The sequence below is a fragment of the Aethalodelphis obliquidens genome, unplaced genomic scaffold, assembly GCF_003676395.1.
Source record: "Aethalodelphis obliquidens isolate GAN/ISIS:26980383/991018 unplaced genomic scaffold, ASM367639v1 scaffold11, whole genome shotgun sequence".
Classification (NCBI taxonomy): Eukaryota; Metazoa; Chordata; class Mammalia; order Artiodactyla; family Delphinidae; genus Aethalodelphis; species Aethalodelphis obliquidens.
The window spans coordinates 30,075,618-30,100,808 of NW_020837955.1; the positions used below are offsets into that span (position 1 = coordinate 30,075,618).

At 45.6% G+C, this 25,191-nt stretch overlaps 1 protein-coding gene across 8 annotated transcripts in view; it reads right to left on the reverse strand.

The window, feature by feature from the left end:
- The window catches only part of ABLIM1 (actin binding LIM protein 1), a 306,271-nt gene that overhangs the window by 82,755 nt on the left and 198,325 nt on the right, over window positions 1-25,191 (reverse strand). For all 8 annotated transcript variants that reach the window (XM_027112671.1, XM_027112670.1, XM_027112674.1 and 5 more), the window contains 2 exons: window positions 14,568-14,694; window positions 12,703-12,796 (listed from right to left, as the gene is read on the reverse strand). In XM_027112671.1, coding sequence (XP_026968472.1) covers window positions 12,703-12,796; window positions 14,568-14,694 — 221 coding nt within the window. The remainder of the gene's footprint in view (window positions 1-12,702; window positions 12,797-14,567; window positions 14,695-25,191) is intronic.

Here is a 25,191-nt window from a genome sequence, read left to right on the forward strand (position 1 = left end):
GCTTTCACCACACCCTTTTAGGGACAGTTTCTCTAAGTGTGATCTGTAGCCCCCTGGCCCTACCAGAATCACACAGAGCAGGGTGGCATGTTAACATGCAGATTCCTGGCCCCAGCCTGGACCCCTAGAATCTCTGGGTGAGGTCTGGTAATCTATACTTTAAATGAGATATCCAGGTGATCCTAGAACTTTGCCTCTTGTTTGGGACATTAGTAGGCAGTCCACTGTTTGTCAGAGGAGTGAAAGCGTCCCTCCTTACAAAGGAAAAAGGGAAATTCAACCATGCTCCCAGGCACAGGGTTAGAAGCACAGGAGCATAAGATCTGGGATCGCTGCCCCCCAGACTTAATCATCCTCTTCTACTCTCCCATATTTGGAGTTATCAGCTCCTCTTTCAGATTTTATTTCTGTATTACCTCTATATCTTCTAGGATGGAGAGAAAGAGGATGGTTCATCTTTAAATTGGCCAAGCATACTTCCAAATGAAAAGAGCCCCAAATCACCACCAGACAGAGTCAAGAGTTTCAAGAAACCATTCTAGTTGGGCAGCCCTTAGTGAACAATAACGAGATGCCTTTCCTGTTGACCTGCCTTCTCTACATTCATGTGCATGTGATTATGGGAAAGAAAGTGAAGAATAAAGAATCAAAGGATGGGCTTAGGGATCTGTTTGAGGTGATGGAAATGTTCTAAAATTGGATTGGGATGATGGTTGCACAACTCTGTAAATTTACTAAGGATTCTTAAATCACACAGTTAACCAGGGTGAACTGTAAGGTATGTAAATAAAGATGTTACTAATCAAAGGGGCAGGTGGTTAACATCTGTTCCAAAGGGACTCAGTCTATATCAAGGAGCTGACATTGGAGCTTTCACAGTCCGTAGAAGCTAAGAGGCCTCTTCATCATCATCCTAGATACTGAGAAACGCCCCATCTAGGCAAATGTGCTGGGCATTATACAGAACAATGAAACAGAAAGCACAAATCCTCCAGGAGTTTATACTTAACAGACCACACTCAGGTGGATGTGATAACAGACAGGAAAAAGACACATGGGCATGTATTTCCCACGTGAGGGAAAGGAACCAGTAATTAGTAAGTAGGGTGGTGAGGAATTTATGCCCAAAGAGTATGTGAAGGCCATGACAAAAATTCATAATGGGAAAAACAATCATTCGTCAACAAATCTTTATTTAGCAGCTGCTAGATGCCTTGTAAAAAGTATTGTAAAAGAAAATACTTGCTGGAACAATGATAGATCGAATTTAGGCGCATGTGGATGTCTAAAGTTAAGCGATTTAAGAAAATTTCAAAAGAAAGCATCAACGTGCTTTGTACGTGTTGATGACTGTTAACTTGTGCATCTGAAATAATCACATATTTAACTACATCAGAGAGTAAATCGGTGGGGGTGAGCCTGCCTCCTTCATTCAGATAGGAAGTTATGAGCTCATTCAATGTACTGGGCTCTTACAAAATCTTTTTCTTCATTTATAAAGGAAGAAAATGGAAAAAACATTCTTGAAGCATTGTATGTCAGGCACTGTCCCAGATGACTCATTTATAATCCGATTTAAGCCTTTAAAAGGTAAAGATTATCCATATTTTACAAATGAGGCTGCTGAGGTTCAGAGAGTTTAAGCAACTTGCTACCCATTGCTCAGCTCTAAGTGTAGGTACTATAATCAAATCCTGGTGTGTCTGGCTGTGTCAGTTCTTTCTACTAACCACTCTTCCCTCTCCCACCTTATCTAAGGCCACTTCAAGCTCCAAAATTCCTGATTCTGTCTATGTTTCCAAGATGCCTGCCTGCAGCTTTGAGTTTTGCTGCAGGGCCATGAAAATAGATGGTTTATAAACAGTTTTCATTTGCAAGGCCACTCCAAAGTGTCCTTTAGGGAAAGGGATTACTGAAGCAGTTCATTTTCTCTGGGCTGGACGAGTACCAGCCCTGACCGTCACTCCTCCTGGCAAACTCTAGGCAGGTCCATCTGCTGGAATTGGCATTACATCCCTCACAAGGCGGGAAGCCATGAGGTGCAGGAAGCAAGCACGTTCAGGTGGAAAACGAAAGAGGAGGAAGCCTGTTCCTAGTAGGATAGGTAGCAGGGCAGCATCGCTGCCTGAGGCCAAGGGGACCAAATGCGCCCATCTCCCCTGGAGCAGTCATCATCTCCTGGGCCTCGTGGAAAATTTCACATCCTCACCTAGAGAAAGTTGTGCCCAGAATAGAAGTTGTCCTGGTGACCTGCGGATGGTGCCACGTTTCAACGTCTACCGCCAAGTTGAACACTTGCTACAAGGGGCTAAGTGGACAAAAACATAAGGCCAAACTACAGCCGAGGTAGCTCGGACACCACCTTTTGTCTCAGCTGTCAGGAACCCAGAAGCTAGAGAAGATTTCTTGAGACCAAAGGGCTGCCCTAATGCCCACTGGAGGTACAGCCCAGATTTAAGGAGAAAGGCTGGATCTGGGTGTAGAGAGCCTTTGCCTCTCTCACCATCCACCAGATGGGCAGATCCAAGAGGGTGGTGGGCGTTTTCTAATATGCATGAACTTTCAGATGGAGAAATGGATCCAGGTGAACCCACAAGAGCCAATTAACCTCATAATTAAATTAAAATTATGCTAGTCAGCAATGGAAAATATATTTTTCTTAGTTTTTAAAGTTTACAACCTACTTACAAAAATGATTTAAAGTGGAAAACAGCACATTATAAGCACGCAATTAAACCAAACAGTCAAATGAAAACCAAAGAAACAGACAAAGTTAGAAAAAAGTGACCTAAGACGTCAGTCACAAGGGCAAATGGAGACAAATTTCTCACTCTCACCTGCCTGTACCTACCCATTTCTCAAGATCCAAAGCTGACTTCTAAGAATTGACAAGAATCTTTTCAACCCCAGGGCATTTATTGTGTGTGCATCTCACTTGGCCCTCACACAACTGTGCAGCCCCAGTTATCTTTTGTGTACTGAGATACAGTCAAAGATTGAACTCTTTTACTGCTCCACCAAGAAATGGTCATGACAATTACCTTGAACTTCAGTGAAGGTCACCTCTGCAGGGCAGGTGAGGCACCTTGGAATCGATCCCTTAGAATAAGGGGTATAATCGTCCCTTTTCGGGTTATAGTGGTGAAGGAGACATGAACAGAGCCAGGGATGGGAGCACGTGGGGAACAGGAGGAAGGGAAAGGATGGACGCTTTAGGTCCATGAGAATGCAGACACATGAGCCTTCTGAGGCTCACATAGTGTTGGGTCCAGGAGAGGAGAAAGGACAACTCTGAGGGGTCATCACTTCTGTGCTCAGAACAGTGGCCAGACCAGAGACCCATCCCTTCTCTGTACTTGTTGGTCACGTGTCTTCGCAGGCTGCCTCTCAGCTGTTGGGTCCTAGCTACTCCCAAAGTTCAATACCATCACTGAGAATCACCCTCGGACTGAAGATGCTGCAGCAGCTTCGGGTACTCATGAGCTCTGGGCGTCCCTGGGACACTACAGGGGGTGTAATTTTGGACTCGGACACCCTATTACTTTTAGAAATGCACGCCTCATCTATCTGAGAAGAAGTCCTAAGTCTCACACCTTCTTCTGTGGCCCCCAGTGCTGGGCCATAAGCACATGCTCAGTACTTCTTGCTAATTTCTCTGGAAGAGTCACATTACCCCACTTGGTTCAGCTGTCACCCCACTGCCACATTGCACCAGCAAGAAGCTAAGCTCTCTGAAGTAGAATAACACTGAAAAACAAAACATCTTTTTTAACTTAAAATACAAAGTCTTTTCAGAATGTCATTTCCAGAGAAGAAAGCCCTTCCGTTTGTGCTGGCAGAAATGGGTGCTTTTTAAAAATAAATATCGAATCTTTACTGCCTGTGAACAGTCTTCTGCTACCCTGGCAACACATTTCCTCTTATCATTAATGTAGGACAAAGTGGATAATTTTGGGTGAATCAGATAGATTTTCCTCCAATCATTTATCATGTCGATGTGCTTCTTATGCTCTACTGGGCCAATTCCTGATCTATTCATGATGGAGGGGACAAATATTAGCACTAAGTTATTCTTTGCAAATAAGACGTTGCAACCAACACCACTGAGATATAATCCACATGCCATAAAATTCACCCTTCTAAAAAAAGGGTACCATTCAGTAGTTTTTAGTATATTCACAGACTTGTGTAACCATCACCACTATCTAATTCAAGAACATTTCATCACCCCCAAAAGAAACTCCATACCCATTAACAGTCATTTCCCTCACCCCCACAGACACTGGAAACCACCAATAGACTTTCTGTCTCTACAGATTTGCCTATTGTAGGAATCATATAATAGGTGGTCTTTTGTGACTAGCTTCTTTCACTTAGCATAATATATTCAAGGTTCATCCATGCTGTAGCAGGTATCAGGGACTTACTCCTTTTTACTGCTGAATAATATTCCATTGTATGGATAGCGCACATCTTGCTTAACTCATATTTAAGATGAGGCCATTTTTGCAGTTTATCATTAAGCTGTATTTTAAATGAGGAAAGGTGACTGGTGTCCCTATATTGGAACTGCCTCCCAGGCTCTTCTTGACTCTCCACTGAGCTTTGGGGAGTCCCAGACCAGAGCTCGGTGAGGAAAGCATGCTCCCTCACTTGACACGGCACCACCCATCCACAGTATTCTCCACGGGCCATGCCAGGTGCCCCTGTAGAGCCTCCAGCTGAGTAAAGGAGACAAGGGAGAAGGAGGCATGACGGTGTGGAAATACAACAGACTCTAGGAGCAGGGTCCCTGACCTTCGGTGACATTTTACATGGGTAAAGAGGAAACCAAACAAGCAGCAAATGTTTACTGTCCTGAAAATAGATATAACAGGACCACTAATGAGGTACTTTCCCCATTTCACCAGGAATGGTAAATTTTGGTCCTTCTGTAAGTTATTTTGGGAGGCAAATCAATTACTTGTTTTCTGCAATGATTATTGCCAGATAGATCACGAAGCAGCATGTGTGTACGTGTGTGTTCCTATCTTCTGAGGACTGAGAGACCTGGCTTCTAATTGGGTTCTGTTACCAATCAGCCCCCAGGTCTCTGGTGCTCATCTGTAGGTGGAGGTCAGTAGTAACTGCTTTCATCACTTTACAGGCCTGTTGTGAGGATCAAATATTTATGAGATCCTTTGTAAATGTTAAATATATCATACAAAAGCAGGCTATTGTGGTGGTTCACTGTCCACTGGGGCAGAGACCATCTCAACCAAGACTTCAAATATTACTTGATTCTTCTCCTTTCCCTCATCCTCAAATATATTTGGGTCCACAATTAAGTGGAAGGAGGCATGAATTCCTGGGAGTGCAGTGAGAATGAGAAGAATGAAATTATTTTTCTGCACGAACACTGCTTCTTAGTCTTGCTTGCATTTATATGACATACACAGAACAAGAAAGGGGGGACTTCACCATTCAGTCTGTCTTTGCAAATTACATCTTCAATGGTGACAGAAAGATTATCTGCCATGCAAGTGCCCTGGGACAGCCTATGTTCCCTCTCACTAGGTAACAGTTTAGCCCAGAACAAGATCTACTCATTGCTTGTGGCTGTTACAGCAGAACACGCTTAAAATACCTACAGCAAAAGGAAGGAAGGGGACAAGGGCCTCTAATTTATAACATGAATTAGTTTCACAGGAACATCATAAACATTTGTCCTTGGGCTTTATGGAAAAGGAGTTGTAATCAAAAAGTAAAAACAAAACAAGGTAAAACAAAACAAAGCCATCGGTTTTAATCCCTCGGAGAATCAACGGAAAGGATTTGCTGACTCATGTTGTGATTCCATTTCCTACACTGCAGGGGTAGAGCAGGAGGGGCCTAAAGCCAGTCTAAGTCCTGTCTTTTCATCCAAGGCTTCCAAGTTAATAGATAAAGACAGGACAGTGTTGCCACAGGTAATGAATGGAATGGCACTAAGGAGGCTGGAGGATTGGCCCTGGGCTACATTTGAGGGTCTCTCTCTTACATCGCGAGGCATTCAAATTATAACAGACCCTGTCATACATTCTTCCCAGGAGAGCACAAGTGGCACAGTAAACACCCCACCACAGAAAGACGTGGGCTACCAGCCCTTCTGGAAAGACAGGAGGATTGATTTCCTGGGTGTGGCGACCTGAGGAAGGCCAGGGAAAGACTAGCAGCCCCGCCCTCCGCTGGGAGGAATGCAGACACACCACGGGCCTTTGTCTCTGGGGCCAGAGCACACAGGAGGCTGGGCACACAGCCGGCCAGGTGCCTGCTGAGGGCGGCACTGTCTGCAGAGCCAGCCAACCCTAAGAGCCCTGGTCTTTTTTGTTTGCTTGTTTCTTCAACTTTTATACTCATGTTATTATTTTTTTTACATCTTTATTGGAGTATAATTACTTTACAAATGGTGTGTTAGTTTCTGCTTTATAACAAAGTGAATCAGTTATACATATACATATGTTCCCACATCTCTTCCCTCTTGCGTCTCCCTCCCTCCCACCCTCCCTATCCCACCCCTCTAGGTGGTCACAAGGCACCGAGCTGATCTCCCTGTGCTATGCGGCTGCTTCCCACTAGCTCTCTATTTTACGTTTGGTAGAGAGCCCTGGTCTTGAAGGAATCCGGGAGTGCTCTGTGAACACTGAGCTCCCTGGGGAAAGGGAGTTGTGCAAGAGAACAGACTAAGAGAAGTCAAGTCCAGCCTCGGTCTGCAGATGGGACAGACCAGGACAGGGAAGGGGGCCGACATGGGACGGGCCCTTTTCCTTTACCCTCCAGACTTCTGTGTCTAGTTTGGCATTGGCTTTTTTTTTTTTTCTGTACTGCATTCATTTTGCAGCTATTTTATTGTTGCTCTCTTTCTTGGGAAAGTTGGAAGGTAACAACCTGAACCCAGGAAAGGAAGTTTGTTGGAGTCAGAGATCTCCTGGGACCATCCACCAAAGACGGAAGGAAATTCATACCAAAGGGATGTCCCCAGCATGTACTGACATCTGTGACCTAAGTCTGAAGTCTCACGTCATGTCCTGTTACCACTAAGCTGCTAAAGCAGAAGGGAGCAGGGTAGGGGGAGGGAAGGGAAGTAAGTACCAGGAGCAGGAAGGCTGCTTCCGAGAAGAGTTTAGAGGTGGGGATGGAGATAGAAGGCTACTGGCAAACTCCAGTATCTCACACGAATCTGCTTCTGGACTTCTTAGTTAGGAGGGAGGTTGTAAACATCTTCAGAATGCTCCTGAATTTCTAGGTTAATTAGCATAAGCTTTAAAATATGTGCCACTTATAGCAAGATCTCTCAAAAACAAAACTGGGGCTTCCCTGATGGCACAGTGGTTGAGAGTCTGCCTGCCAATGCAGGGGACACGGGTTCGTGCCCTGGTCTGGGAAGATCCCACATGCCGTGGAGCGGCTGGGCCCGTGAGCCATGGCTGCTGGGCCCGCACGTCCGGAGCCTGTGCTCCGCAACGGGAGAGTCCACAGCAGTGAGAGGCCCGCGTACCGCAAAAAAAAAACCCAAAAAACTGAAAGCAAGCTAATGACAAATAAAACTACAATCCGAGTGTAGGCCATATGCTGAGTGTTATAGGCCAGTTTCCAGAAAATCTCTCCAGAAAAAAAAGAACTGCTGGCTCTGACCCCTTAGGTCTAAGACATGAGAATTACAGAACTCAGATCCTTAGAACCAAAGTAACTTTAGGAGTCAAGTGGTCCAAGTCTTGGATTTACATATATATTTTTAATGCTTGTATTTAAAGAAAAAACTGAGGCTCAAAGAAATTGAGTGAGTTGCCCAAGGTCACAAGCTGTGAGTTCCAGATCCAAGAGTAAATCCCCGATTTCCCATCCCCTGGAGCCCTTTTCATTAAAACACATGAAGCTCTCCTCCCCACTCCCTCAAGCCAATGTAATGGGTAGAGTTTATGATATTAAGGAATAACGGAGAGAGAAGTTTAGAACAGGGTAGAGTTTCAGAGGTTACATGCCACTCCTTTTTACCTGTGAAGTGAAGATAGTCTCAAAGAGGCTAAATGATCTGATCAAAATTACTCAGGAATCAGTGACATAGCTGAGCCTGGAGCTTCTTGACCATTGTCCGGGACCCTTCTCCTTCTCAAAGCTCCCTCCAGTGTCTGGTGGTATCTCAGGTAAAACCACACCCAGAGAAGTGGCCTTAGGACACCTCCGATGCTCAGCAAGGGTTCAATTAAAACCACACCAAAGCTCCGGCCTTCACCAGGATGATACTTGCATAATTTCCCAGGTTTACTGGACTGGTGGCCCCCCCAAAGATATATCCACATCAAATCTCTGGAACCTGTGAATGTTTGGAAAAAGAGTCTTTACAGATGTAATTAAGCTAAGGATCTTGAGAGGAGGGAATCATCCTGAATGATCCAGGGGGACCTCAAATCCAATGACAAGTGACCTTCTAAAAGAAAGGCAGAGGGAGGTTTGACACAGAGAGGAGAGGACACAGAGGGGAAGGCTCTGTGGAGATGGAGACAGGGATGAGGGTTACGTAGCCACAGCCACTAGGAGCTGGAATAGGCAGGGAAGGATCCTCCCCTAGCCTTTGGAGGGAGCACAGCCCCTGCCAGCACCTCAGTTTGGGACTTCTGGCCTCCAGAACTGTGAGACAATAAGTTTCCATGGTTTTAAGCCACCACTGTTACAAAAGACACAGGGAACTAATAATACATTTATAATCTCTGTGGATAAAATCAATCAGAAACATAACCAAAAAAAATCAAAGGTCACAGAATGGATAGGCAAACTGTGGTACATCCATACAATGGAATATTATTTGGCCTGAAAAAGGAAGGAAATACTGTCACATGCTGCAACACGGACGAACCTCGAGGACATTATACTAAGTGAAATAAGCCCATCGGTGGAAAACACAAATACTGTATGATTCCACCTATATGAGATACTCAGAGTAGTCAAATTCATAGAGACAGAAAGTAGAGTGGTCACCGCCAAGGACTGTGGGGAGAGGGGAATGGGGAGTCACTGTTTAACAAGAACAGATTTCAAAGTCATAAAGCGTTGTGGAGATGGATGGTGGTGATGGCTGCACAACGTTAGGAATCTATGTAATACTCTGAACTATACACTTAAAAATGGTTAAGATGGTACATTTTACGTTATGTGGATTTTACCATAATTTTAAAAACAGAAAAAAAAAAACCAAACCCCAAAAAGCAAGGATTACAGTATTTACAACAAATCCAGAATCATCATGCTTTACCTACAGTGGGTCAGAGAATAAAAGGCAGAGGGAGGAGGGCAGGGTTTTGTGCTGGGAACCCAGCCAGGCTGACTCACGAGCTGTCACATGTCAGCTGCTCACTGTACAGGACATTTTTCTAGATCACACACCCATCTGAGGGGGATGGCACACCCACTGGGTGGGTCTTGAATCTGCCCGGAACCCCACTGCAACCTGCTCCCAGAAGCCCCACCTCTGCGGGTCTGTGTGGAAAGCATCCCAGGCTTCGTCCTCATCAGTGGCCCTCATGGAGGCCTGAAGCCAATGGGGTGAGGGGCCCTCGCAGCCCCTGCAAACGCTGGAATACTCGGGTCTCCAGGGAGAAACCAGAGTAAGCAGATGTGTCTTCAAAACAGCAAGCTCTTGCATCTAGTTCTACTGTAGAGATTCCTTCCTACAGCTGTTGAACTAAATCTGAAGATGATCAACACCGCTCACCAGCCCTTCTGCCTCCCCAACTCTTTTGGGGGATCACAGTCCCACATCTGGCCTGAGGAGACAGCTGCTTCCATCCACGCTGTCTACAAATGTGGTGCTCAAGCTGGGGGCTGCGTTCACTGTCTTCCCGCCTCTCTTGCTATAGCTAAACATCTTAGAAATAAGTTCTGGTGTTTTAGTTATTTGTTTATTATTGAATTAGAATCGACATACAATATTCTATTAGTTTTAGTACAACATAGTGATTCGGTATTTTTACACATGGTTCGTCACAGTAAGTCTACATTCCATCTTGTTTTAAGATGAAATTTCCTAATTGTTCCCAACTCTACAGGTTTATTTCAGACCTGTGCAGCAGATCAAACCTGGGAAGCCAAGGAAATGCTGTAAGGCCCCACTCAGGGCTCCTCGCTCTGTGGAGGGACGGGGGGCACATTCAGAGGACAGGCGAGGACTACTGTACCTTGTGTCTTGGGATGAGACGGCTGGACTTTAAGCTACCCCCTGGATGGGTCACACGCATCTTCTCCAATAGCTTTCCTAGGGATGTGCATCATCCTGGGCCCCAAACCCAGCCTTGAAGTATCCTTGGGCTGCCAATAAAAGCCTTATTGGAGAGGCCATGAAAACTCCTCCTCGTCCCCCAGCTGTGTGTGTGTGGTGGTGGGCATCTACTTCTCAGGTGTCACTCCAGCTAGTGCCACCACTGTTTGGTGTCCAAAGCTCTCCAAACTGGCCTCCCTGTCTCCACCATTTCTTTTTTTTTTTTTTTTTTTTTTTTGCAGTACGCGGGCCTCTCACTGCTGTGGCCTCTCCCATTGCGGAGCACAGGCTCCGGACGCGCAGGCTCAGCGGCCATGGCTTACGGGCCCAGCCGCTCCGTGGCATGTGGGATCTTCCTGGACCGGGGCACGAACCCGTGTCCCCTGCATCGGCAGGCAGACTCCCAACCATTGCGCCACCAGGGAAGCCCTCCACCATTTCTTTTTAAAATTGAGGTGAAATTCACATAACATAAAATTAACCATTTTAAAGGGAACAATTCTGTGACGTTTAGGACATTCACAAGGTTGTGCAACCACCATCTCTATCTAGTTCCAAAACATTTTCATCGCCCCAAGGGGGTACCAATAAGCAGACACTCCCCATCCCCCGTCCCTACCCCCAACTCCGGGCAACCACCAATCTGCTTTCTCTCCCTATGGATCGATCTCCTCTGGATATTTCATCTAAATGGAAGCATACAGTGTGTGTGGTCGTTCATGACCGGCTTCTACCACTTGGCATAATGTTTTCAAGGTTCATGCATGTTGTAGCCTGTGTCAGAACTCCTTCCTTTTAAAGGCTGAACGATATCCCATTGTCTATATATACTACATTGTGTTTATCCATCCATTCATGGACTCGTGGGCTGTTTTCCCTTCTGCCTGGTGGGAGCAGAGCTGCCGTGAACATGGGGGCACACGCATGCATTTGAGGACACCCACCTATTCTTCACACAACAGTCTGATCCAGCCACATGACACTCTAGCCACAATCACTTCAACGCTTCGCACCACTCTTAGGGTAAAGCCAAACTCCTGAATGTGACTTTCGAGGTCCTCATCCTCGGGCCCCTCCCATTCCTCCAGCATCATCTCTCTCAGCCGTGCTCCTGCCCAAATGACTTTGTTTCTTGGGTATGCTGTGCTTGTGCTTGCCTCTGAGCCTCTGCCATTGCTGTTCCTTCTTCCTGAAACACCCTTCCCCTGAGTCAGAGGCAACCACTGTTCCTTCTTCCTGAAACACTCTTCCCCTGAGTCAGAGGCAACCGCTTAGACAACACGCACTTCCTTATCTCCCAAATCCAATTAGCTGGACTAGATCTCAGCACAGAGCCAACGTCAGCCCCTCTCTGCACTTCACGGACAGGAAGGCATTGCAGAGCTTGCTGTGGGATTAGGAAGGCTACCCCGAACTTGGTGAAATCCCACAGAAGCTGCCCAGTGACACCTTGGGGGACTCTCGGATTCAGTCCTGGGTCCCTGAAACATAGCCTGTTGGGAAGTTTGAATGAGGTGAAGTGGATTCAGTGCCCTGGTATCTGCTGAAGCCATGTGACAAGTTGTTCAGCTACCTTCCAAGGACTCCACCAGGCATCCTGACTCAGTGCCCAGTGCACATTCTCCACCCTGAGACGTGGGACGGGTGTGAGGCAATCTCTGCTTTTTCCATGGGAGTGTGTTAACACCCCACAGGCCTATGAGAAGCCGGGCAGTGACTCTCTGACCTCTGACCTCAGGTCCACAGGTGGCCCCGGCCCAGGAGGAGCTCGGCTCAGCCCAGAGGCAGAAGCTGGTGGGGCCGCTGCTGAGAAAGCAGGAACCAAGCTCCCTGGTGCGAGGCAGTCACACCTGAACTTGACAGGCTTCGGCTCAGCCTGGACCACAGGGCGTTCTGGGTCACACAGGATGTGGTTTTCTAAGGGTGGGGAAGTCTACGCCCTCACCTCTAATGACTCTTTCTTCTCTTAGCCTCAATTTGGAGCCTCTGCTCCGTGAGTCTGTACACTCCCACGTATACACACAAGAGCGCACACGTGTACACGCACACACGGACATGCGGGCACACATACGCACAGGTGTACCACCCACACACACGGCTCTAGCACGCTCTTCATTTCCTCTTTTCTAACTTCTAAACAAAAGAACAGTTTAATATAACCTTTCCTACTACATAATTCCTAACAGACGCTTTTTCATTCTTTTTCTCCCTCAAATTCCCCATCCTTCCAATTTCCACACGAGCACTCAGTAGGCACTGCCTGAGAAGACAGTACCACACAGTAGTTCTCTAAGCGACTCGTCATCTACAACTACTCTTTCCTCCACATGTGAGAAAAAGATGGAAAAAAATGGAAAAAGAGGCCCCCGTGTATTTTCCAGGGCCTCGCGGAAGATGACGGTAGCTTCGAGGGAAGCCCATCTGTCACTTACCTCCAGGACCTTGCCAGTGATAAACTGGTGGCAGGCTTCACATTTCACCCCGAAGAGACCCTGGTAGTCCTTTTCGCAATACGGAGCGCCATCCCTGCAGGACAGAGAGCGTCAGCTCCCGAGAAGGCCGAGGGCAGGAAAGACACCCAGACCCCATTTCTCTCCGCCCTCCTGCACAGAACGGTAGCAGAAGCTGTTTCTCTCCCACCCAGCACTCACATGTCTGGAGACCTGGTCAGACAGGGTCAAAGCCCACAAAACCAAACGATCCAGAGAGAACGCTGAGGTTCTCCAAGCCGCGTGGAAGTAACAGCCGAATGGTTACGGCTGCTGATTGCTGGACTGCCTCAGACCTAACTAGCGAAACCTGGAGTCGCTCTCTCTCGCAGCACCAGGCCAGATGGGCTTCAGCTGTGGTCCCAGGGTCCCTCTTCCTCAACCCCCACCAGCTCACTGACTCATATGCGTCCCAACAGCATGGAGACGCCATCCCCTTAGCCCTCAGGGGCCCTAGGGGTCCAGGGCCTCTCACTCAGCCTCCTGCAACCTCCTTCATTTCCCTCGGGACACAGTGAAGAATACCATGTTCTGGGCTTCCCTGGTGGCGCAGTGGTTGAGAGTCCGCCTGCCAATGCAAGGGATGCGGGTTCGTGCCCCAGTCCGGGAAGATCCCACATGCCGCGGAGCGGCTGGGCCCGTGAGCCATGGCCGCTGAGCCTGCGCGTCCGGAGCCTGTGCTCCGCAACGGGAGAGGCCACAACAGTGAGAGGCCCGCGTACCGCAAAAAAAAAAAAAAAAAAAAAAAAAAAAGAATACCATGATCTATGTGCCATCACATGGAAGAGTTAAAACGTGCCACTTCAGACAGCCCAGTTACCTAGCGCCGCACAGCCGTCAGTGTCAAAGGCCGAGCATTTCTCTCTTCTTACTTGGGCTGTGCATCAGAATCACCTGTGCAGTTTCTCCCTTTCTAATACTGGTGTTTGCTTCACCCCAGACCTGCAGAATTGGATTTCTAGGGGGTGGGGCCTAAGCTACTTCTTTTGTTTGTTTCACTATATTCAGGAGTTAAATTCATTAAAATTGTTCTGAATAGGTGCTGGTTGGAGACCATTTTTTAAAGTGGATGGGGGAAAATTTTCCCTCACTGCCAGTGGACCCTCCCCCCGCTCCATGCTCATTCTTCCCTCCTTAATTTTTTTTTTTTTTTTGGCCTGGTTGCACGGCATGTGGAATCTTAATTCCCTGACCAGGGATCAAACCCCGCGCCCACTGCAGTAGAAGTGTGGAGTCTTAACCACTGGACCACCGAGGAAGTCCCTCCTCCTTAATTTGAAAGGTAACCACTGTAACTAGTTTTTGCAGGTTACATTAAACAAAAACAAAAACTTCACCTGCTCTATTATCTATACCAGCATCTGACTCTAACGAACCTATTCCCTGGTGGTCCTAATGGGCTCTGTGCCTAGACCCTGAGTGTTTTTTTTTTTGGGGGGGGGTGTCTACAAATATGTCTGAGACCTGGAAGGAGGGTAAAGGTTTACTAGTTCCAAATAGGAAAAAAAATTAGCGAAATTACTAAATGCTTAATTGGTTACAACATACAGCCTATCCTTATGTCAGCTTCATTAATTGTTACATTAGGCAATGATGAATATTTCATTAAACTTATAGTAGGCAACAACAGAAGAATAAAATTCTCTTCAAAAGTTTTATGGCAAAAAGTTCATATTGATTTTGGGATGTGAATGTCTTTCATTATGTCTGATGGGATGGGGTGGAGTCCCGGAGAGCAGGGCCTACAGAGGGGCCCAACACTGCCCCATCCCCGCTGAAATGATCCACGCCCCAGGCCCCAGTCTTACTTGCTGATGTACTCCCCGGTGAGGACTTTGCCGCAGGACTTGCATTTAAAGCAACCCAAGTGCCACTGCTTTTCCAGGGCCAGGAGCGCCTGCCCGTTCTTGATATCTCGTCCACAGCCAGCACAATCTGGAAAAAAAGCAGCCACCAGTGGTTACTCCACGTTTGTTTTGCTAAATCCAAGCACGCAGGCCTGCTCTGAACCCCAGTGTGTACCCATCACACACTCAATAAATATTTACTCAAGCACAATTTCATTCCGCGTTCTCTCCCTGCACGAAACCTGCCCCGGCGGACTCGCAGGCCCCATCCTCACACAGGATGGGAACGTCATAAACCTCCGTGGGTCCAAGGGCATGGATGTCCTTCATCAGTTTATTTCCTTGGGGGTGATGTAACTACCCTCTGAGCTCCAGCTGGCCCAGAGAATATTTAATTATAGTGTCTTGGCTGTGAGTTTAAGAAAGCTCTCATCGGCCTTTATTAATTGAGGGCACATGTGAGTAGCTGAGCATACCATGCTGGATGCCTCTCTAACACTAGGTATGGGACTCTTGGAAGGCTGCCCGTTAAGTCTCATTTTTGTAAACAGGACTCTACTTCCTTATCAGCCTAAACCAGACTCTCAAACATTTGTGATCATCAATTCAATGGCTTTTAATTCCTTAGCCTTCAATTCTCCCTGACAGGCTCCTGTGAAGCAGATAGAGGAGAAAGTGTTTCTCCATGGTAGCGAGTGTGGACCCTGCAATGAGACGACCTGGTTCTGAACCCCAGCTTATGTTGGCTAGTCACGTGACCCAGGTTGGTTCTCGCCTTTTCTAAGTCTTGGTTTCCTCATGTGAAAGCCAGGATGCTATTAGTGCCTGTCTCAAGTTCTCTGATGAGGAATCAATGAAATAAAGGACTTAGAGCTCTATAAACATTTGCTATTGTTACAATTGCCCTTATTCTGATTATTAAAAACATAGTCGTTAGGGAAATGGAATATTTAAGAGAACCCAGAAGAATGTACAGGCGTACCCCATTTTATCGTGTTTCACTTTATTGTGCTTCAAATATAATGCGAATTGAAGGTTTGTGGCAACCTTACCTCAATCAAGTCTACTGGCGCCATCTTTTCAAAAACATTTGCTCACTTTGTGTCTCTGTGTCATTTTCGTAATTCTCCCAATTTCCCCAATTTTTTCATTATTATTGTGTTTGTTATGGTGATCTGTGATCAATGATCTTTGATATTCCTGCTAAGTCTCGCTGAAGGCTCAGATGATGGTTAGCATTTTTCAGCAATAAGGTACTTTCTAATTCAGGTATGTACATTGCTTTTTTACACATCATGTTTTGCACACTTAACAGACTACAGAATGATGTAAATATAACTTCCATATGCACTGGGGAACCAAAAAAAATTCATGTGACTCATTTTATTGCTGTATTTGCTTTATTGTGGTGGTCTAGAACTGATCCCGCCGCATAGGCAGTATCTCCGAGGTCTGCCTGTAAATTGGTACAACCTTTCTGTAAAGCAATTTCTGTAAAATCAACGTACCTGAGAAAGTGAAAGAAAGCACTGTTGGCACGTTGCTCATGATGTCCCCAACTGATCATAAAAAACACTCACGGAATAAGGAAATGTGCAGACAAGGCCTCTCGGTACACAAAATGATTACACACACCCCTTTTGTGACCACATCTGTGACTGCTGCTCCTGGACTAAGAATGACATTTCTAGCCTAACTTGAATTCTCTCTCCTAGAAAAACTTCCCTAACAGTACCCAGCACAAGCCCAAATCCTATAAAAAGTTCCTCTAAATGTCATCCAGAGATAACTCACAATTTTTCTCCTTTTCTCCCTTGCTGTGGTTCGTTAAGTACACTTGACTTTTTTTTTTATTGACTACAGGTGTGCTTCTGGTGACCTCTGGTCAGTGGGTATTTACATAACCTTTGTATGCAGCAATTTCATGTCTAAGATTTTATTCTACAAATAAACTTGCAAAAGAATGTGCCTGTGAGTGTATGTCTATCCCCTGAAGAATATATATTCATCCTCTACCGCATTTTTGTAACAATAAAACTGAAAATAGCCTATGTGGACGTTAATGAGAAACTGGTTACATTGATTACGGTATGGTCAATATGGAATAGTACATACCGTTGAAACGAAGGAGGTAGATTTGTGTGCTGACATGGAGAGATGTCCAAAGTAGATGGAGTTAAAAAAAAAGGAAGCTGTAAAACACTATGCATAACAGAAACTCTTTTTTTTTTTTTTTTTTTTTTTTGCGGTACGCGGGCCTCTCACTGTTGTGGCCTCTCCCGTTGCGGAGCGCAGGCTCAGCGGTCATGGCTCATGGGCCCAGCCACTCCGCGGCACGTGGGATCTTCCCGGACCGGGGCACGAACCCGTGTCCCCTGCATCGGCAGGCGGACTCTCAACCACTGCGCCACCAGGGAAGCCCCATAAGCTGATATTTTTTTATCAGGAGAATGTAAAAAATTGCTGAGCAAAATATTTATAAAGTTAAAAGTATATCTGCAATACAAGTTATGAATATTGCAGATTAGAATTTCTTTAAGTATAGCCCATTATAAGCTGAGTGTGTATTATACGGTCACAAAGCGTTACATAGTTTTTTAAGAGCTGGGGTTTATACGATTCCCAGCAATTCACCAAAAGTCTTTCAAAGGGGACCACTCATCTGGTAGTTTACTATAAAGATAAAAATGGAAGGCCATGATATTTGCTCATAAACACAATTTTTAAAGGTCAGGAGCACAGTATGGATTTAAGATGAATTGGCAGGTTTTAATCCAAGCGAACTGAATATTTTCTTCATTCTTCTGATTAGATTATGCCCACTAGGTGGCAATAAGGATTTAAAATAATACGGAAGATGCTGGTTGATAGAATTTTTAAAGCAGAAAATAAACCTTAGAGATGGGTTTTCAATTCTACAACTGAAGACAGTCAGGCTCAAGAAGGTCAGTGGAGCTGTTTGGTATCTCCCCTGCATAGCACTGGGGTTGAGGGAGATCAAAGGTGCGGGGACAGCGAGAGGGCTGGCTTTAGGATTAGGAAGACTTGGGCACTAACTCGGAAAAGTTATTCTCTCTGACCCCTCATTTCTTCATCTGGGAAATGCTGACCCACTTCTCAGGTTGCTACGAGGAAGAAGAGAAACTCTGTGTCGTGAAGTGCTTCGTATAACACTTAGAATGCTTGGTATCTGTTGGGTGCTCCACATGGGGAGCGCCAAGGAAAGGGCGCTCCCCTTTCCTTGGTAGGGGCCGATGGGACTAGAAACCAGGTTTCTTGATTCTGTCTTGCTGTTTTTATAAGCACATTCATGCCCAATACCTCAGAGCTCTGACAGCAGCTGAGACAATTTGAGTGCAATAATGACCTCTCTGATCATTCGGCACTGAGGGCTTTGGTGAACCAGGCATTGTGTGAGCGTTTTATAGACAAGGCATATACTCTTCAGTAGTTGTTTTTCACAATCTTTATTATCCCTCACAGTCATGGAGTCAAAGTGCCTTGCAGTCTGGAAGCCTCTGACCTCACAGGGGGTGTCCTGAACCTCTCAGATCCTCCATGCCCTGTACTGTTCCACGGACGGCACACATTCTACAACTGATCTTGGTTATGTTTCATGAAGAAGCATTCACTGAGTGTGACCACCTAGAGCCAGCCAGCTGGTGAAACTGGGCTGGAAGTAGAGGCTGGGGATGAGGCTCCTTCATCCCAAACCTTAAGACATAAATCAAGCAAATCTGCAAAGATGGCCTCCTGGAAAGTAGGATACTGGCCCAGCTGATTCAAAGTATTCCAGTGTATTCCACAGAGGTTACCCATTCGTTTCTCTCTGGACAAAACTTTATACTCTCCTTAAGCCTGATGTCATGCTGGGGAAAGTAGAAAAGATGCTGAGATAAAAAGATTTGTGCTGATGGTTTGTGTCTCCTATGCTCATTCCAACTAAGCTCTTTTATAAAGAACAAAATGTCCTCGTCTCTATCTTCATGTTTTTCAGCTGTTGAGAAAATTGTTTCCACATCACTGAAGCAGCTGCTGGTAAATATAGAAAGCTGGTGATTGGCACTGGAATTACTGCCAAAGTCAGAAATAGGTGAATATGGAGCAGCACCAAGGAAATCAAACCCTCTAGCAACTCGCTGGTCTTCTTTCGGGGATACACAACGACCAAATGTGAAAACAGAAGCAAACTACAACAGCCTTAAACACTCTGCCCCCAAGCCTTTCATTCTTGGCACCAGGAGCCAAGAGAAAAGCAGGGATTTGGCTACTTATGTCCAAGTTAAACTAATATCCATGTACACACCTGGTTCCATGTTTATATCATTTTGTTCAAAGTTAATGAATATCCTTGAGAATAGGGATCCTGTCTGTCTCCTTTAACCTCTCTCTTTTTGTTTTCTTTTTTGGCATAGGGCCATGGACACCTGGGCTTCTAAAGTACTTAAGTTGAAGAAGGTGACAAATGGCTCTCTGAAAGGAAACCTGTGTTCTCATGATGCTAAGAAAGATGTCATCACTTGGGCTGCCTTTAAGGTCCTGTCAGCCTGGAGCCTGGATACCTATGTTCTTTTTTTTTTTTTTTTTGCGGTACGCGGGCCTCTAGCTGTTGTGGCCTCTCCCGTTGCGGAGCACAGGCTCCGGACGCGCAGGCTCAGCGGCCATGGCTCACGGGCCCAGCCGCTCCGCAACATGTGGGATCTTCCCGGACTGGGGCACGAACCCGCGTCCCCTGCATTGGCAGGCAGACTCCCAACCACTGCGCCACCAGGGAAGCCCCCTATGTTCCTTTTAAGAACGATTTCTGCCTTCCTAGAATTTCCCATTTGGTAAGGGTAAGAGCCAAAAAGATGTCTTACTCTGTGAAGATGATTTTCTGGAACAGAAGGCTGCGGAACGGAGCTACAGAAGAGGGAACTTCGTGGTAACTGAATTCCCAATCACCCCTGCCTTCTCAGGCTTCTGTCATGCCTAGAACCATCAGTGGAGGTGGAAGCTGCCATTCACAGTAGCCACCCATCTGCGACCAAAGCTTCTAGAATATGGAATGGGACTTTTCCTAGTGTCCTGAAATTTTGGGTTATGTATCATCTTAGAGCTGAAAACAATGATGATAAATTTTCCGTCTTCCAGAGAAGGTTGCTAGGAATATCCTTGCCGGATTTACCAAAAGATAGTAGAATCTACCTGATGACTCTCAACGCTTACTGCCTCCCTACCTCTGAAATCAGAAATTCACAGAGGCATAGAGGAGAGTGGGCAGGGAGCTGTCCACACAGCAGGAATGGGGTGTTCCCTCCCCTCTGCTGTGAGAGGGATTAGAGGACCCTGGGAGAGTGGGGGGACCAGCCCCCCACTCCCCACCTACATGTTTACTGAGTGGGGACGCTCAGGCCCTGGTGCTCCTGTGGATCCATGAGAAGCTTGATGTTAAGAGTTCTGGGGACAAACTGACTGGACTGTCCTGGAGCTTGGTAGCGTTCATGAACAAAAAGTCTGGAGCCTGCTAAGTCTGGAAGATTTGGAAGGCAGGAAGCCGGCTGGAGCCCCTCCTCTTGATGGCAGGCTAAGGAGAAGGCAGAAGTAGGAGAGGTGTGCATGGCCACCATTTGGCTCACCGGGGATGCACTTGTGTCCTGTGGCCGGTACCCATGCCCAAGCATCTTGAATGAACCCACCTGAGAAAGCCGCCTGCCAGGCATTAGTAAGAGCTTATGAGGAGCAGACCTGAGGCTGGGGAGGATGGAGGGGGTTTGTTGAAACAGGTTAGCCAGAAATTGCACACTTTTGTCAAGGAACTCAAAATGGGTCCTATTAAAAATTCTCCCTAGGGCTTCCCTGGTGGTGCAGTGGTTGGGGGTCCGCCTGCCGATGCATGGGACGCGGGTTCGTGCCCCGGTCCAGGAAGATCCCATGTGCCATGGAGCGGCTGGGCCCGTGAGCCATGGCCGCTGAGCCTGCGCGTCCGGAGCCTGTGCTCCACAACGGGAGAGGCCACAACAGTGAGAGGCCCGTGTACCGCAAAAAAAAAAAAAAAAAAAGAGAGAGAATAAAAAAAGAAACTCTAGTTGTCATCAACCGAGATTAGCACGTAAGTTCATGGCTATACATGTGGATGAAAAATAGACACAAAATCATTTCAGATACAGGGTTTTTGTTTGTTTGTTTCTGTTTCAGGACACTTCACTTACTATATACTGTTGAGTCTTTCACACTGAACTCATAACCAACAGCACTATAACTCATACCTGAAGGAAGCTTTTGCCGCACACATATTTTCTCCATGAGACACCTCACCGCCTTCTGGGAACGAACAGTAGCGAGCCGGGCGTTTTGTTGTTGTTAATTTAAATCTATTATGGATGCATGTTATATATACCTTTTGCATGTTGAATGTACACATTCTTAGAAAGGAACAATGTGTCTGAGACACCACTCCATGTCAAAAACTGCACATCATTAGTCATCAACTTTGAGTTTTCCTCATTCTAGCCTAGGAGATGTGGCAGAAGGAAAGAAAAAATTTTTAAAAAGCCTACAAGATCTGTCCCAGACACAACTATTTCAGCAGAAAGAAGACATACCAGGCAAACGAAGCAACAAATACTGAAAACAGACATAGGTTGTTATTAATAGAAAGTAGAATAAGATTTTGGAGACCCTATAAAATATTCAAGTGGCGTCCTTTTAATAGACTGTTCACTAGAGGCACTTTATCCCTGGCCAGGTGTCAATACAAGGAGCTTTAAGGAAAACAAACAAACAAAACCTCCCAATTTAAGTTCCAGGGTTTGGCTAACTTGAATCCTGAATTTAATGACATCATATCTTGTCATTCAACGTCTCCCACAGGATGTGGATTTCCCATGACCTTGTGTAATAAAATGGTGAATGCAGAATGCCGGAGAACAGCTGTTCTACCCAAAAAGAGAGAAAGTGGAGACAAGAGAAGTGTGACCTGAACATGGGTCAGATTCTGTGAGGTCAACAAGCTGCCTTTGACACAAGCTTTCAACACATCTGATCAGCCTCTGGCACGTGGATTCCTCTGTGTGAATAACTGTGGGAGGCACGTAGTGGCTGCCCACCCTAGACAGGACAGATGTTTTCAGTTTGCTAAGGTTCGTATCCCTCCCTAGGGTCTAAATGTCCACTGCCACCTGTTTTCACGCTTGAACTGAGCATGTGCACCTATGTTACCAGCCTGGCCCTTTTTTGTAGGCCCTTGAATCTGTAACCCATCAATTTAAAAAATTCCAGACATTTCCTATGCTATTTTTTTTTTTTTTTATTTTGCGGTACGCGGGCCTCTCACTGCTATGGCCTCTCCCGTTGCGGAGCACAGGCTCTGGACGCGCAGGCTCAGCGGCCATGGCTCACGGGCCCAGCCGCGCCGCGGCACATGGGATCTTCCCGGACCGGGGCACGAACCCGTGTCCCCTGCATCGGCAGGCAGACTCTCAACCACTGCGCCACCAGGGAAGCCCTATTTTTTTTTTTTTTTTAATAAGACTTGGCTTACAGTTTTAACATCATTGAGGTATAAGGGGTTTGGGGTTTGGGTATTTGAAAACCCTTCCTTGACTAAAAAGGCCACATCATTTAGTAGTGATAAGAGCGTCCATCTAGCAAGTGTACACCGTTGAATGTCTGATCTTCAGCTGTGCTGCTCAGTGTTGTCAAGTTCCAACCAGACATCTGAGTTGACAACTACTGACTGGCCACAATCCGTGTCGAGTTACTGACATGAGTCTGCAATTTTCTTTTCTAGCATGTCATGGCAAATTCCATGGGTATGAGGTCACCAAAAGAAAAGACAGATAGAGGGCAAAATGCAAATGTGTTAGGCTAAGCACTTTTCAAGAATTAGTTTTTTAAGTACTTTTTAACTTCTGAAATTCTACGCTGCCATTTGCCAGAAAGCAATACATGGGGTCACGAGACAAATACTAGCTGGGGCTGAGGGGAATTGGAACATTTATATTTACTTATATTCAAATAGGTGCAGTGTATTTGCCATCTTATGGCTCTCAATAATTTATATCTAAATTCACTAAAAATGATGCAGAATTATTTTAAAAGGTTATGGGCTGCCTGAATATGTAATCTTGAACCAGACTTTGCACAATCACCATGTCCTTGCCTAGGTTAGCTGCTCCCTTTGCTATCTTGACGGCCATGATGGAAACATCACAAGCCAGAGCAGCCTCTGACCTGCTATTTTAGGTGAAGGTTCTTGTTGTCTTGGGAAAACAATACTGCACAACAAACAAGTTTTCATGGGCCATAGCAGCAGCAGATTATCAGCCTCATCAGGAAAGCTGTAGGCAGGACCAGGAACAGTCATCTTCTGAGCCCTCTATTATCTAATATTTGGCAGTCAATCCCATCTGTCCTTCTTTTAAAGTGTATATCATATATACTTATAGCTTTGGTCATAATTTTTATAAATACAGACCATTTACACATCTGAAACTTCCAATTCTAACCCCTGAGCCAGTGCTCACAGAATTCCGATAGGAGTATTACGAATTCTCAAGGTCAAGAAGCCCCCTCTTTTAATTAGCATTGGGTATGTTTTTACTCATATTCATGATCAGGATCTGAACAGGAAATTTTATTAAAAGGAGCCAGATTGCTTGCCTTTCCTCTCCATTAATTGGTTATGAATCTATTAAGCAGGAGTTGAGTGGAAGGAATTCTGACACATGCTATGACATGGATGAGCCTTGAAAACATTATGCTAAGTGGAAGAAGCCAGAAACAAAAGGCCACACTTGTATGATGTCATTTATGTGAAATGTCCAAAACAGGTGAATACACAGAAACAGAAAGCAGATTGGTAGTTCCTAGGGGCAGGGCGAAGGGGTGAACTGGGAGTAACTGTTTAATGGGTACAGAGTTTTCTTTGGGGGTGATGAAAATGTTTTGGAAATAGAAGTGGTGGTTGGACAATGTTGTGAACGTACTTAGATTCACTTTAAAATGGTTAATTTTATGTTATGTGAATTTCAGTCAGAAAAATCTGTACCAAGAAGGTTTGCCCTTATACTGATTTCCTTAATTAAGTTGTAAACTTTAACCTGGTGAGGAGTTTCATGATAAATCTTTAACTGGCTATGGTCACCCAGCAAACCCGGCTCTTGCCAAAGAGGAAATCATACTTGAGTTTTACGTCAGTTTCTCAGATCCAGTACTCATTAGCCAATATCAGCTCACTGACTCTATTCCAAAGATAGAAAGAAGAAAAGAAAGGGTAGAATGTCAGTTTCAGTACTTTCCTCATGTGACCAGTCACTTAATACATACACAACTGAAGGTCACAGCAAGGGCAAACTGCAGTGAGACTTCAGTCTGGAATGGGCCTTTTATTTATTTACTTATTTTTTTTATAAATTTATTTTTATTTATATTATTTATTTTTGGCTGCACTGGGTCTTCATTGCTACGCATGGGCTTTCTCTAGTTGCAGCGAGCAGGGGCTACTCTTCGTTGCGCTACGTGGGCATCTCATTGTGGTGGCTTCTCTTGTTGCAGAGCACGGGCTCTAGGCATGTGGGCTTCAGTAGTTGTGGCACACGGGCTCAGTAGCTGTGGCTCACAGGCTGTAGAGCGCAGGCTCAGTAGTTGTGGCGTACGGGCTTAGCTGCTCCACAGCATGTGGGATCCTCCCGGACCAGGACTCGAGCCCATGTCCCCTGCATTGGCAGGTGGATTCTTAACCACTGCACCACCAGGGAAGTCCCTTTTTTTAAATTTAACATTATTTTTATTTTTGATGTGCTTTGGTTTTAAATAGGTAATACACATAGTTAAACTTTTTTTTTCATGTAGTAAAAATAATTCCTTTCCTTCCCTATCTCCCTGCTACTGCTCCCTTTCTTCTGGAGATAAGCACTAAGAGTAATTTCTCAGTATCCCTCTGAGGACCGTCTGTAGGAATATACAACTATAGATATACACAGCAGTCCTTTGAACAGCTAAGTCTTTACTGCTGCTGAAAAATTAAACTGGGGAATAACCACGCTTCCAATCATTAAAATTCTAGTTTTACTGATAAGTTGTCAGAAGGTGCGGGTCTTATTACATAAAAGACGTATCTAGTGAAATGAAAACAGCAAATAACAAAATACCATTAACTTGCCAACCACTGAAACATTTTTTTGTACCCATTTTCCCTTTTTGCCCCTTAGTTGGACCCATTCCCTATAAGGCGGGAACTTTTCTTCCTTTCTTGCAACCGAGATAATCCAGGTTCTGGTTAAGTGAAAAGATATGTCACTCTGGGATCTTTATGTCTGACTCATAATTGTAACAGGTTTCAGTCTGAAAAATCTAAATTCCTTTTTGCGACATACCTTGTCCTCCCGCAATGAATCTTTGGCTACTATGTCAATTCCAAACTCTCTCAACAGTCTAATCCGTACCCAGTAGAGCAATATTGGAACTGCCATGTCAGGTTAGACCCCGTCCTTCCAGGCCAGGGGCTGGCACCCTAAGTGCCCAGACACGTGAGGCCTCTCTAACCTCACACTCAAAGTTGGGAAATACATTCCCTGACACTTCTACTGAAAAAAAAAAACCC